Below are 14,131 nucleotides of genomic sequence, written 5' to 3'. Positions count from 1 at the left end.
GGGGGGGGGGGGCGGGGGCAGCGCCCTACTCGGACCAAAATTGTCACTTTCGAAAGCTTGTAGCGCAAACAGAAAAAAAGAGAGATGTTAATATACATACCTCTACAAAATTACAGCTCCCTAGTGCCAATAGTTTCCAAGCAAAACCTCGGACAGACAGACAGACAGACATATCGAAACTATAAGGGTTCCTTGTCAGGACTACGGAACCCTAAAAACGACTCTCTCACCTGTTTATTGACCCCGGACTAGTGTTGAAAATGACTAAAGCGGCTGAATTTGAATGACCGTCATTTACGGTCAAATTGATTTCAGTAATAGGTAGTTACTTTTTAAAGGTTTTCTTAGATTTCGTGATTGATAAAAGTCTACAACATCTCAATTGAAATAAAAAAGTGGTTTGTAAAAATTTATTATAGTTAAACATTTTACAGTAAGTATACAACTTTTAAATTGAAACAATAAGTCTGTTCTGTAATGATTTTTTGTGCTCTCTTTCTGTCTCTACGCAATTGCCCTGCACCCTGCACACGTGCATTACAACTGTCTACAGCATTTTTGCGCACGGGTTATGCATAGCTTATTTTAGAAATAAGAATAACAACAAAAAAATGTTCTGAATTTGCTTTTATGTGTAAAAAATAGAAAAAATCATATCAATGAATGTATGAAACATGAATATAGAGATGATTTAATTTGTTGCCAAATATTTTTTTTCTTTCTTTCTTTCATTCTTTCTAATTATTAAAACATCCCAAATATCCATTTAAGATTCATTCTCACAAGAGAAAATTTAAAATAGAGTCCAAATATTTATTAAAAATGAAAAGTTCTAATTTCCTGTCATGTTCCATAGAAGATTTTTCTAATAAAAATCTAACCCTATCATGCTTTCAGTATACTGGCCTTGGTAACGTCGTCTCTCAAATCCCACTATATTTTGATGAAAGCGTGCCCCTTGTACTTGCGAATAAGCCCCCATAAATTATCTATAAATAAATCCCAATGAGAATGTGACGTGCATCTTTAGAGACATTCTACTATGAAGATGGAAAATTCAAATCGCTATAACTCTTTAAAAAGCAAATATTTTCGATTTGTAATCGCACTTTTTTATATAAATTTCTTTATACATATAATCAGAATATAATAAGTAAAATCCATGCGCAAAAAAAAATGTTTTTTTGTTGACCGGTGTTATAGGTGAATGGCAATGTCGCATCGCCGCGCACGTCAACTTTGATGACGTCTTATTCTCTCATAATTTATTACAAAATAACGTTACTTCATTTAAAATTGCATATAAATTGAGTACCTAAATAAATAAATTATTCTATGGTAGTACAGTAATGTTGAGTCAAATTGACTGAATTTGACCGTTTTTGACCGGTCATTATGGTATTTGACCATCGTGACCGGTCAGATTCGGTCCATTTACATAGGGTCCATTATAGGTAACACATTGAGCGTTTTAAAACCGTGTGTGTCTGTTTTTCTGTCCTAATAAAAATGTTAATTTTCATTATTACACGTACATACCTATTTAGATATAATACCTACTTATTGCTATCTAATACAATATTTTATGTGTTGCAGTCAAAACTCATAATCGGACAAAACCACTTTTGACTGCAATAATTGAATTTTCGGATATATCTGGGGGCACGGCAGTGCCCCCACCAAGTCGAGCAAAAAAGCGGCACGGCCGTACCATCCTTTTCTCGAAGCAATTCAGGCCATTTTCGACCGCCTGTAACTTCGTTGTGGATAAAACTAGAAGGCTGAATTTTCATTAGCTATGCAGGAATTGTAAAGACACGGTATATTTAAAATTTCATTCAATTTGAACCAGTAGTTTAAGAATTATANAATATATTTATGTAAAACGTTAAAGATTTCCTGGCCTGGACTTGGTATTACATGGATCTCACAACTTTTTACCGTAGAACAACTGAGTTGCGAGACTTGGTTTTTTTGACAAGTATTGTTTTTGATGGGATGCAGTTTACTCGTATTCTGTAACCTATTAAGTATTCTACCGTTTCCGATCGTGAAGCACTTTCAGGATCAGTAACAAGTTTTTCGATAATATCTTGTATAGTTTAGATTCTTTAGAAATAATCGAGTGAGATTACTTATCTTTTGCTCCCTATATTATGCATTTATGACAATCTATACTAATATTATAAAGCTGAAGAGTTTGTTTGTTTGTTTACTTAAACGCCGCGCTAATCTCAGGAACTACCTGTCCGATTTGAAAAATTCTTTTAGTGTTAGATAGCCCATATTATTATATCGAGGAAGGCTATATACCATCACGCTACGAGTAATGCAGAGCAAAAATGAAAAATGTTGCGAAAACGGGATTTCACGCGTACCTACGAAGTCGCGGGCACAGCTAGTACTTTATAAACTCAGAGTGCTCACCTGAACCAATGCGACGGGAAAATTTAATTTTATCAAGGAAGATGGATTCCATATGTCTTTTTCCTTAAGCCTAGGCGCAGGCGCAGACCATCGATTTTTCGTCAGCCGATAGTTTAGTCGGGCAGTTGATCAGTATGGGCATGTATCTATGGAAGTGCGCTAACGTTCGATTTGGCCGATTCTTCATAGGTACAATTAAAGTCGGGCCCAACTATCGGCCAACTAAAAATCGATGAACTGCGCCTAGGCTTACAAATAGATAATCAAAGCTTGAATGAATTGTTTAAAATGTTATCGGTGGGGGTTATTCATTTTCAAAGTAATTTCTAATGATATATAGATTTTAATTGTAAAAGTTGAACTCAACATTTATTAGACCCTTTATATTTTTCAGTGACGAGCCGCACGGAGACGTCATATCACCTGGAGTACATGGCGTTTTTAGACAGGTTGGTATGTATGTCTTTATAAAATTAAAGTAGGTAGGTAGGTACATTACATACATAATATAAAGTAGGTACACAAGTAAATTTCCTATCGCTCTTCAGCGATGGCAAGAAGAGAAAAGCAAAAGAATTGGTTACGATAAAACTTACCCTTTTAGAACTTTTTCCAAGCCATTAAATTGGTAGGTACTTACATATTTTATCATGCCCCTCTGCCTCTACCACGCCCAGTATCGCTATATGACATTGACGCGCTGCGCTACTCGTTTGCGTGATCAACTATTTACTTATGTAAAAGCAAAATAATCGAATTACAAATTAAACTTAGCATCAAGTTCATAAGGCCCGAATTGTGTCAGCTTTTATTATGCATATTTCATCAATCCGAGGTGACCAAGTGGCATAGCAAGTTGACCGTGGGAAACGACAGCACCTTGTTTCCACGACTTGTGGACTTTATTTGTTTGATGCTACTATTTGTCAGTCTGGGACTCGTTCGCCCCTGATGTCATGCCTTTTCGCCACGTTTTTGGGTAAAGGGGCGAAAGATTACGCGGGGGTCGGGGCGAACGGTTTCGAGACCTATTTGTCTGTTCCTGTTCTTTGATGTGCAACTGCATTGTCTCATTTTCATCTCATCTTGCCATCTTATTGTTGTTGAATTTGAATTTGATGTGCTACCGAGGCGGGTCGTTACATTCCCTCTAATATGGTCGAGTGAAGCGATGGCTGGTTCACTCGTCATGTCTGTGAACAGGCGCTGCTTTCGGGGACTGGTCAATCCAAGTTATTCAAATTTATGTATGCGAGTCATTTCTACTAGTATCTTAATATGTAAGTCTAGATATTAGCACGTCACTACCTTGTTTAATATACCACGCAATCTTGTATGTTACCCATTCTTATAAGATACACCATACAAGAATGCATGGTAAATTCAGTGAACTGCTCCTGAATCGAATGTACCTACTACTACTATTTCTATTTATTTATATTAACCGGCAGACAGTGGTGACTGAGTTTGTTGCGGCGCTTCTTCTCAGCACTTGCCAAATGTTGGTCTCGAAGCGCTGGTAGGGTAAAAAGATTATGAGACATGTAGAGGCTCCTTAAGAGCAAAATGACGATTTGTAAGAACTATTTATTAGTCCAAACAAATAAAGAAATTTTGACTTTTTTTTTACTACCTACTTGTTACAACAGAAAGAAACTTAAACAAAAATCTTCGTTCGTTCGTTCGTTCGTTTCAGCCGAAAGACGTCCACTGCTGGACAAAGGCCTCCCCCAAGGATTTCCACGAAGACCGATCCTGCGCCGCTCGCATCCAAGCACCTCCCGCGACCTTCACCATCGTCGGTCCAACTAGTGGGAGGCCTGCCCACGCTACGTTTTCCGGCTCGTGGTCGCCACTCAAGAACTTCATAATGAAATAATTATTTTGATATGTACGAATAAATATGCTTTCATTAAGTATTTGTTTTTAGTTTGTATAATAATAAGTTTATAGTAGTTACCTAGGTAGATTGTATAAAAAGTAGTAGGTAGGTAAAGTACCTACTAGGTTTGTTACAACATATTACTCATATTTTAATGTTTTTCATTGTTACCTGTCATATAAAAAGGTCTACTTACCTAAACTACTGTTTAGGGTTCCGTAGTCCTGTCGTCGTACCTTAGAAGAAAATATTAAAAGTTACTCTAGATGAAGTAATTGCATACATACCTACTAATTCTGAAAGTTCTGAAATATATTGTGATAACGACGGACAACTACGGAACCCTACACTACGCGTGGCACGACACTCACTTGGCCAATTTTTTCAAGTTATTTTTAATTGAGTTTGCAAGGGTTAATAAAACGTTATAATATTCAGAGACCCTACCTACACCTACATTTATCTCTAATTATCTGGTAACAAACTACCAGATTTACTTTACATTATTATGTAAGTTACTTACATTTGCTTTGAAATGTATTAGAAACAAATTGTTAGCTATAATTCGATTTTCAGATATAGAATAAGATAATACTAGCTTTTGCCCGCGGCTTCACCCGCATGAAATTTTGTTTGTCACAGTAAACTCAAACTATCTCTATGCCTTTCATCAAAATCGGTTCATTGTTTTATTCGTAAAAGCGTGACAGACAGAGTTAGGTACTTTCGCATTTGGTAGTAGGGATTTATTCAATTGTTTCTTGAAATTATTAAAATTATTGGTGTTATGAACAAATGTAAGAAGTAGTTACCTTAAATTTTAGATTAGAATGGTCTCCGGCCGGTATCCTTCCGTTTGGCCAAATTACTTTTCGCCAAATTTCAATTCGCAAACAACTTATCGTCAAAGATTCATTTCCCAAATGAACTTTTAGCAACTGTACTTTTCGCAACTAATTCATTTGGTCAAATTATCATTTGGCAAAATTTTACTTGGCAAATGTTTATATAGCAAAATTAAATGTTTCATTTGGTTTATACAGGGTGGCCAGAACAGTGAGGTCTAAAAGAAAAATTTAGATTCCTTACATCAAGGTGTACCTAAATCACCCCCATGTATGTAATACGATTGTGCATAGTTTAGGAGATAGAGTTAATTTTGTGATATTTTCAAATTTTGTGACCTAGTAGGCTTTAAACATTTTTATCTTTTTTTTGGGGTGACTTTTCTCAGAATTCTTTTTTTCGACAGATTTGTTATTAATTGCAGATGTTTGAAAAAAATAATCACCTTCCTATCTTTGATTCAAGATACAAAAGTTTTGCTAGAAACATTAAAATTATGCTTTTATCAGAACACTATCAAATTTTCAACTTAAAAGTTTAAGTAAAAAAAAGATCTTCCATAGGTCCAAAACCATTTTAAAAACTGTGCCGTTTCCTGAACATTCATAATAATACAAAAAACATGTACTTAATGGGCCACTATTTCCTGTAATCGGTCCACTAAAGTGGTAAGTCGGAGATTCCGTTACATGTTTTTGACTTTCTTAGAGTGAATTAATATTGGGAATCCTCTAAGTTTACATTACGTAGAACAGATTTAGAGCAGTAACTGGACAGAACATGTTTTTATTCTTAACGAGGAAGCTCTTGCCCTTCATCACACCTGGTGGAAACTGATGATTAGGCTGAAGGTAGAAGGGAACTTCAACTAATAAGGAACTATGGCTTCCTACCTCTCCGGTATCCGGTGTGTAGAATTGGCTCTTTCTCGAGACGGTAGCGATTCTTTCTTGCCGGCACTTCGAAATGTTTTGTTTGATTGCAATAAGTTATTGTAGTCTATTTTTTAAACTGCTGCATAATAATAACTCTATATTTATTAATAGAAATCATTTGGAGCATGCGATCGCCAATTAACCACATTAACTTCGTACGCAAAAGCTGCTCGGCTGTCGATTGGAACAGCGGCTGTAGGAATCGGAAATTTATTCAATCGCAAGATGGCGGCCAGTGTGAATGCTTCATGTCCGTGGCCAAATAGTGAAAATGATTACGAATTACGGGATGTTATTGGTATGTACCCTCTTAATTATTATCTGATTGCTTGTGAATTAAATATATTTAATTCAGTAATTCTTTGCCGACTTAATGATTTTGCAATTAATTTGTACTTATGTCAAACTGTCAAATGCCTAGAGAATTTTGTCATTAAAATGAATGTAACCTGATAATTTTAATTAAAATGGTACGGGCTGTAGCTGACCTGGAATAAAGATACATGGTCTTTAATTTCACAGTCAGATAAATTACTTTTCACATGATTTAACATTGATGATATTCATCTGTGTCATTCTAACCTTTACGCTTCATCAAGTGAACTTGGACATAATTTAAACGCTATATATATTTTTCTATTTGGTCCATATGAATAATAGTAGGCTCTAGGTTTTATTGGTATCGCAGATACAGAGAGATCCATTAAATTAAGATAAAAATAATTTTAATGCTGTTAGTTCCATATCTTTAGTCATTGAATACAGCTACTTAATATTAAGTCTTATTTATATTACAGGCGTGGGAGCCACAGCTGTTGTTTATGGGGCTTTTTGTAAACCTCGGAGTGAAAAATGTGCCATTAAAAGAATTAATTTAGAGAAATGGAATACATCCATGGATGAACTTCTGAAAGAAATCCAGGTATGAATGCTTTACCATAAATTAGTTTATAACCTGAGTATAATAAGTTAGAGTATTTAACAACTGATGCCAACATTGTATTGACATATAAAAAGTATTATAAAGAAGTTGTGATGTTTTTATTCTTTTAAGTCAATTAGTAGCCACAACCGCAGTAGTAGTAACCACACAAAACTGTTTACTTACTTCTTGATAGATTATTGAATCTTTTAATTTTTAACGTCTGATTTTTTCCACAGGCCATGTCAAGCTGTAATCATGAAAATGTAGTAACATACTACACTAGTTTTGTTGTAAATGACGAGCTATGGCTTGTGCTCAGGCTCTTAGAAGGTAATATTTAATTATTGACGATGTAATTATGTTATTTTAATGCATAAAAATTATTATAATTTCATGATTTGTTTTGAGTTTAGTTTAAGTATTGTATTCATTTTTAGGTGGGAGTTTATTAGATGTTATCAAACATAAAATGAAAGTTTCCAACTGTAAACATGGAGTATTTGATGAGGCCACCATTGCCACTGTCCTCAAAGAAGTATTAAAAGGCCTAGAATATTTTCACAGTAACGGACAGATCCATAGGTATGTACAATATTATTTGTTATTCAATGTAATTCTAGTATGCAGTGCCATGGTTTCATATTTCTAGTAGGTATATCAATTGCCTATTATAAATTATTGCAAACTACAACTGATTGATAAGTTATTTTTACTGCTGATTTATAAATTGCCTTTTTAAGAAAAATGTTTTGTTGTTTGCAGATTGTGTTTACTCCTTTTGTAATTATATTTTATTTTTGTTCTTTCAAATAAATAACAAGCAAACATTAGTATTTCATATTTGCTCAAAGAACATTATGTTGATTATAAAAAAGAAAATAACAATGAATGTTTGTTATGTATCTGATTGGGCATACGACATAAATGCTTCTGGTCTGCTCAGCAATTCATAATGCATTCATATAGCACAGGAAAATAAATAATAATATTTGCATAGAATTAAAATATTGGTGACGCCTACCTATCTGTTTTTCTATACAAGCAGGTTAGCAGGTTGCGAAATGAAATAATAGCTAAGCGAATTTAAAAAGCAAAGCATCTTATGTAACTGATTGTGATATTTTTAAATATTCCATATTATTGAATCAACAAATAAAGTAGTATGTCCAATACTGTAGCTGTGCTTGCGAGTTATCTAGATACTTTGTGAGATAGTGATTGAGTTCACCTTCCAGAGCCTAGTGGACTAGAAATCTGAAAAAAAAAACTCTGATTGTGTCAATTGTGTACTTTAGTTAGTTTTATTTTTAAACATTACGAATTTGCAGGGATATAAAGGCTGGAAACATTCTATTAGGAGAAGATGGGACTGTCCAAATTGCTGATTTTGGTGTGTCTGCTTGGTTGGCCACTGGAAGAGATCTGTCCAGGCAAAAAGTGCGCCATACATTTGTTGGAACTCCATGTTGGATGGCGCCAGAAGTTATGGAACAGGTAATAAACTCAAATAGTACTCAAGTAGTAGCTAACTGCGCATCTCGCTGGAATGCTACTCTCCCTCCCACTTAACCGCATACCTCCCCGGGTTCGCCCCGTCCGTACCAGAGCGTCGATGTGACGTCACGGCCACCGGGTTGTACATAATTTACAAATTCCAGGATCACGGATATGATTTCAAAGCAGATATCTGGTCATTTGGTATAACTGCGATTGAAATGGCGACAGGCACTGCACCTTACCATAAATATCCACCGATGAAAGTGTTGATGCTCACATTACAAAATGATCCACCAAATTTAGACACGGGTACGCATTTCAATTTAAAAATAATTTTCAAAGCTAATTCAAATTAATTAATGGACATAGTAATGGTAAATAGGTGATAAATAATTTACCTTTATATTTTCACAGGAGCCGATGAGAAGGAACAATATAAGGCCTATGGCAAAACTTTTAGAAAAATGATCGTAGATTGTTTGCAAAAAGATCCTTCAAAGCGGCCTACAGCTACTGAGTTACTAAAACATCCATTCTTCAAAAAAGCAAAAGACAGGAAATATCTAACACAGACTCTAGTTGCTATTGGGCCTAGCATGGAGACAAGAGTCCATAAGGTACGTACAATATTATTGTAATGGCTATTAATCAGTGCATTTATAAGTAGCAATTGCTTTTATCATAAGCAGTAATTGCTTTTAATAAAGATAGAGACTATTTTTATACAACGTGTCCCAAAATTCAAGGATAAGCCGACGCCACAGGATGGACATAATCATGACTAATTTAGGAAAAATACGGAAAAAAATCTATCTCAATTATTTTTTAAATTACACAATAAATTACGAAATTCTTCGAAAATTGACACCCCTTATGATATTTTACTTTACCACGACCACTATTTTTCAAATATTCCTGTTTTTCTGTTTATATCGGCAACTTAAGTAGTGCTGCTGTTCACCCCAACTCTTAAAACCCCCAGAATCCTTGCAGTTTTTAAACAAAAGTTAATCAAAATTTGTTATTTCGTTAAAATTTTGAACGATTTTTACTTTCACTCCACTTTGACTCGTCGTTTTGTAAAAAAAAAGTATGAACACTACTGCGGCAAGTTTTTTAAAAAGTTGACGCAACTATCCAAGATTCCTAAATGGTATAATACTCTAAGAAAGCTAGTCGCAAAAAAGATATGCGTACCATTTTTACAAGAATTTCGCTTGTTAGTTAGTATGGGATAAATCTTGCAACTGAATTTAAAACCAGTTCTCCTTAACCAATTGAGCTGAAATTTGGTATACTTGTGTAACTAAAAAAGAAAACGCGCATTAGTGAACGCAACCTTAGTGAGTGCTACGAGACACTCGAGCTAATTTTGCCTGTATGATCATATTGATATGAAGTACAAAACAATCTTGCTTGATTTTCGGTGCGCTTATGTCATGATCTTGTCACCTTTAAAATTTCAATCTCTGACTATAGATGGCTTAATTCTGATATTGCAGAGAATCTTATTTCACCTCCTAAATATGCATTTATAGTCTTTCCATTGGTTTTAAGATTATAGGTCTCACCCACTACACCGTATCATACCATGACCGTGCTAGGAACGTGTCAGGCAAATAAATATTATTCGTATTGAAAAGTATGACACTGTTCCCAGTAGACCGTTCCGTCATCGACCAACACCATCTCGCGTGCCATGCACGGAGCGTCAACAAATGTCAGCGAGCATACGGGATGTAAACGCGTACATGACCTTTTTATTGGCGTGCTAAGCGCCTAACAGTTAATTTTCTGATGGCCATACCTATTTTACAATTTAAAAATTTGGTAGCTCTCCAAGACTTCCACGCGACACTGTTAGGTACGCATGCGAGAATGAAACGGATTCCTATTGGTTTTGGTGGATGTTGCATACGGGCAACATACGGGTTACATACGGGTTGCATACTGGCATCATACGGGATGTATACGGGCACAGAACGCCGTCGATCCGTTTAGTGGGCATAGTAGAGTAGAGAATATTTAGGGTGCGTTCCGTTATAACATTCACCAGTGAGAACACTATAACGGAACACACCCCTAGGCCGAGTTGCATCATCTTAATTTTAACCATAATCTATGTTTGTTTTTATATGGAGTTTGACAGACTAGACTTGAGGCTGAGTTGCACCATCTAAATTTAACCGTGACTATAACCATAACCAGTGTATTTTGTATGGAGTTTGACAAACTTTATACGTTGTTATAAGTTCATGTAAGATATGCGCAACTCTGAATTGATGTTTTCTTGTCATTGTCATTTATTAGGCGAGCAAACGTCAACCGGGAGCCTCTGGCCGTTTGCACCGCACGCTGACCGGAGGATGGGTTTGGAGCGAGGAGGAAGAGGAGGCAGCCGAGGCCCAGGATTCTGACGAGGACTCCTCGGTAGGAGAGGACAAGAGGCCCATGAATCAGCTGCAGCGGGCCGAATCCAGCGGCAGTGATAATGACGAGGTTTGTAAACTATAAGTCTAGCGCTTAACTCATCCAGTACATTGACATATTATGACGTTACAGAACATAAAGACCCACTAAATTGAATTGTCCCACCAAACACATAGACAGGGGGACGCCATCATCGCTCAACTTTATAGTTTCTAACGTGGCAAAAATCGGAACCAGCGATCCGGTATTGACTATGGCGCCCCTCTGTCAATGTCACGGGTAGGACAGTTTGTTGTAGTTCATCTATAGTCTATACAAATTTGGACGAGATCGGAAGTGTGGCTGACTTTTGACAGCACAAAAACTCCTGTGCCGCTCTTCCCATACCTCAGGCACTGACTGAGCGCCAGACCTACAATTTCAAGACAGATTTAGTATACACTGACATCTTTATTTCATTTGCAGGAACCAAGCGAGAGTAAAGAACCTAAGAAGCCTATAGAAGAAGCTAGGCCAGCTGACCAAAATGGACCTCAAGTCATTAATCTAGTTCTTCGTTTGAGGTAAGTGTACATATTATTAAACTTCAGTGTCTAAATTAATAAGAGTTACATACAATTTCCATTAAGCATAGTTAGCAAGGATGCAACACGGTAAGTAAATTGACAGTTTTGTATGAGCTGTTGAAGTATTAGTTGATTTTAATTACTTTGCTTATCGACATTGTTAATTTATCAATAATCAAAATTAATTGAAAACAAAATGCAAATTTTACATGACCATATTCTATCGTAATTTCCAGGAACGCCCGCCGTGAGCTGAACGACATTCGCTTCGAGTTCATAATGGGCAAGGACTCCGCAGAAGGTATCGCCACCGAGCTGGTTGGAGCGGGCCTGGTGGACCCTCACGACTCTGTGCCTATCTCGCTGAACCTCGCAAAGCTGCTGGATGCCCAGGTCCAGGCATTGACCACCCCTCCCAAGGCTGTCACATTCCATTTGGTGAGTAAGCTATTTAATTGCAAAGAGCTCGTGCGAATTGTTTTCATACTTTTGTTAGTTACATACCATACTAAAATTAACCGTGTTTATTTTAAAGCCGGATCGATAGACGGCTACTTGCAATTTGTATGTGTATTGATAAATCTGACGTGTCGATAATATTCGAAAATACAAAGTGGGGCGCTATATCTGACTGCCATTATCAAAAAATGCAAAGCGCAACTTTCCACGAATATATTGAATAGAAAGATAGTCATAATTTAGCTACTAAAAATGAACTTTGCTCCAGATATCTGTGATTGAAATGACTTAATTTTCAAATATCAAAATAATATTTTGGCTCTAAAAAGCATGACTTGCGTACGTGGTATGCAAAGCAAGCGCGAAAATTTGTGGAGGACCACAGTAATATTCCCCATTTTATTGCTTGGAAGAAAAGCAAAAAAAGCAAGCAAAGCGAAAAAAGTGGGCAGAGCGAGAGTCAAATCTTAGGAAATATTAATTTCTTTGATTTTATGTATTTAAAAGTTATCCCTTGAATTTTGGAAAAATAATAACATGGTATATTAATAAAATTATTGTACTTGGAAGAAAATAGGGTCTTCCGTGAGAAAGTACGACCACTATTTATTATGTCAACAGACTACATCATATAACGTTGTGACCATATTACTTGGAACGTCTGCACGCGATCGTTCCGGCCGGTTCACACATGTCTCCGTTTTACTGTTCCGTTTTATCGTGTGTCGTCGATGTATGTATTACTGTATACAGAATACTGTGTCACGCCCGGTTCACACATGTCTCCGTTTTACTGTTCCGTTTTAACGTGTACGTTTTTTTTCGTCGATGGCGTATGTAGTTGTATGAGCGACTTCACACATGACACAGTATTCTGTATACAGTAATACATACAAAAAACGTACACGATAAAACGGAACAGTAAAACGGAGATATGTGTGAACCGGGCGTCATGTGTAAAGTCGCTCATACAACTATAGCCTGACCAGGAACATAAAAACCCTCGCCATGTTGCGGAAAACTAATGGTACTAATTTCTTTTAATGGCAACAGTAACTGAAAACTTCATTGACATGTCACCTTGCATGTCAGTCTATTGCTGTCAAAGTGTAAACAAACTTTATTTTAAATGTGCGCAATTGATTTTGTGAATTAAATTGCTAAAATCTTTTTATAGTCGTGAAAGAAAAGTGGTTCACAATGTGTTAAAGTATTTATCGAAGAGAAATACTAAGGGTTCGGACAATATTTTCATTGAATAATGTTTCCGACAAAGGTTGTCAAATTGACTGACATGTTTATCGTATAGTACAGTCCACTATGAAAATTAGCTGTGGTTTGTTTCAAATACCTATTTTAAAGTTTTTTGTCACTTTCTAAGTGTTGAATTTTATGGAATTGGGAAAGAAGTACCGAGTTTGAAGCGTTCATGAGCAGACATTACAGTTGAATTTAATTATTGATGAATAATAAAATAAATCATACTAGCTCGATTGATGGTTTCATTTAATTTATTTAAACCAGGTTACCTATATAATCTTTATTCGTTAATTTATGAAAATATCAATTAATTAGGACGTAATCCTGAATCCTGATACATAAAGTTAGCCTATTAATTTAACACAGGTACGACTGTACTCAGTGTTGCACTATCAAATGCAATTGACGCGCCTCTATGCCAGGGTTTTTATGTTCCTGGTCAGGCTATACATACACCATCGACGAAAAAAACGTACACGATAAAACGGAACAGTAAAACGGAGACAGGTGTGAACCGGCCGTTACGGACAGTGCCTTGCTCACTGTAATTGCGTTTTCATTCCTGTACACACCGCGTTATGATACGCGAGGCGTAACTTACCCGTTCGGTTGAAAGTTATATTCGTTCTACCAGTGGCCTAATTCACGTATTTTGTAGTAGCACAGAATAAGTAATAGTACAGGTACAGAAGGATTACTCCGCAAGACGATTTAAATAAATGCGAGTCTTGCTACGACGCGATACAGTGGAATTCAGCTCGCACAGCACTACGTACCTACAATTGTATTCACCTACAAGTTTTGTCTCTTTCTATCGCGTGCCTCTGAACTCTTCTTACGCTGTTAGGGTTGCTGTCTAGTGAAAAAATAATTAATCTACTTATTTGTAATGAGGTACTTAGGT

At 36.2% G+C, this 14,131-nt stretch overlaps 1 protein-coding gene across 5 annotated transcripts in view; it reads left to right on the top strand.

Moving 5' to 3' along the window:
- Positions 1-14,131, top strand: part of LOC114366248 (serine/threonine-protein kinase OSR1-like) — a 49,059-nt gene that overhangs the window by 8,464 nt on the left and 26,464 nt on the right. For 4 of the 5 annotated variants that reach the window (XR_003657012.1, XM_028323061.1, XM_028323059.1 and 1 more), the window contains 11 exons: positions 2,822-2,876; positions 6,202-6,388; positions 6,888-7,012; positions 7,252-7,345; positions 7,453-7,597; positions 8,344-8,509; positions 8,674-8,821; positions 8,927-9,129; positions 10,823-11,011; positions 11,408-11,505; positions 11,745-11,946. Coding sequence is in view for 4 of the 5 variants with exons in the window: in XM_028323061.1 (XP_028178862.1) it covers positions 2,822-2,876; positions 6,202-6,388; positions 6,888-7,012; positions 7,252-7,345; positions 7,453-7,597; positions 8,344-8,509; positions 8,674-8,821; positions 8,927-9,129; positions 10,823-11,011; positions 11,408-11,505; positions 11,745-11,946 (1,612 nt within the window). In the remaining variant the exon portion in view is untranslated. Of the gene's footprint in view, positions 1-2,821; positions 2,881-6,201; positions 6,389-6,887; positions 7,013-7,251; positions 7,346-7,452; positions 7,598-8,343; positions 8,510-8,673; positions 8,822-8,926; positions 9,130-10,822; positions 11,012-11,407; positions 11,506-11,744; positions 11,947-14,131 lie in introns of all 5 variants that reach the window. The other variant, XM_028323062.1, reaches the window with a different exon arrangement.

This window comes from Ostrinia furnacalis, unplaced genomic scaffold (assembly GCF_004193835.3).
Source record: "Ostrinia furnacalis isolate ACB-3 unplaced genomic scaffold, ASM419383v2 OfSCF0605, whole genome shotgun sequence".
Lineage (NCBI taxonomy): Eukaryota > Metazoa > Arthropoda > Insecta > Lepidoptera > Crambidae > Ostrinia > Ostrinia furnacalis.
The sequence above is the reverse complement of the archived record's forward strand: the minus strand, read 5'-3'. Positions and strand labels throughout refer to the sequence as shown.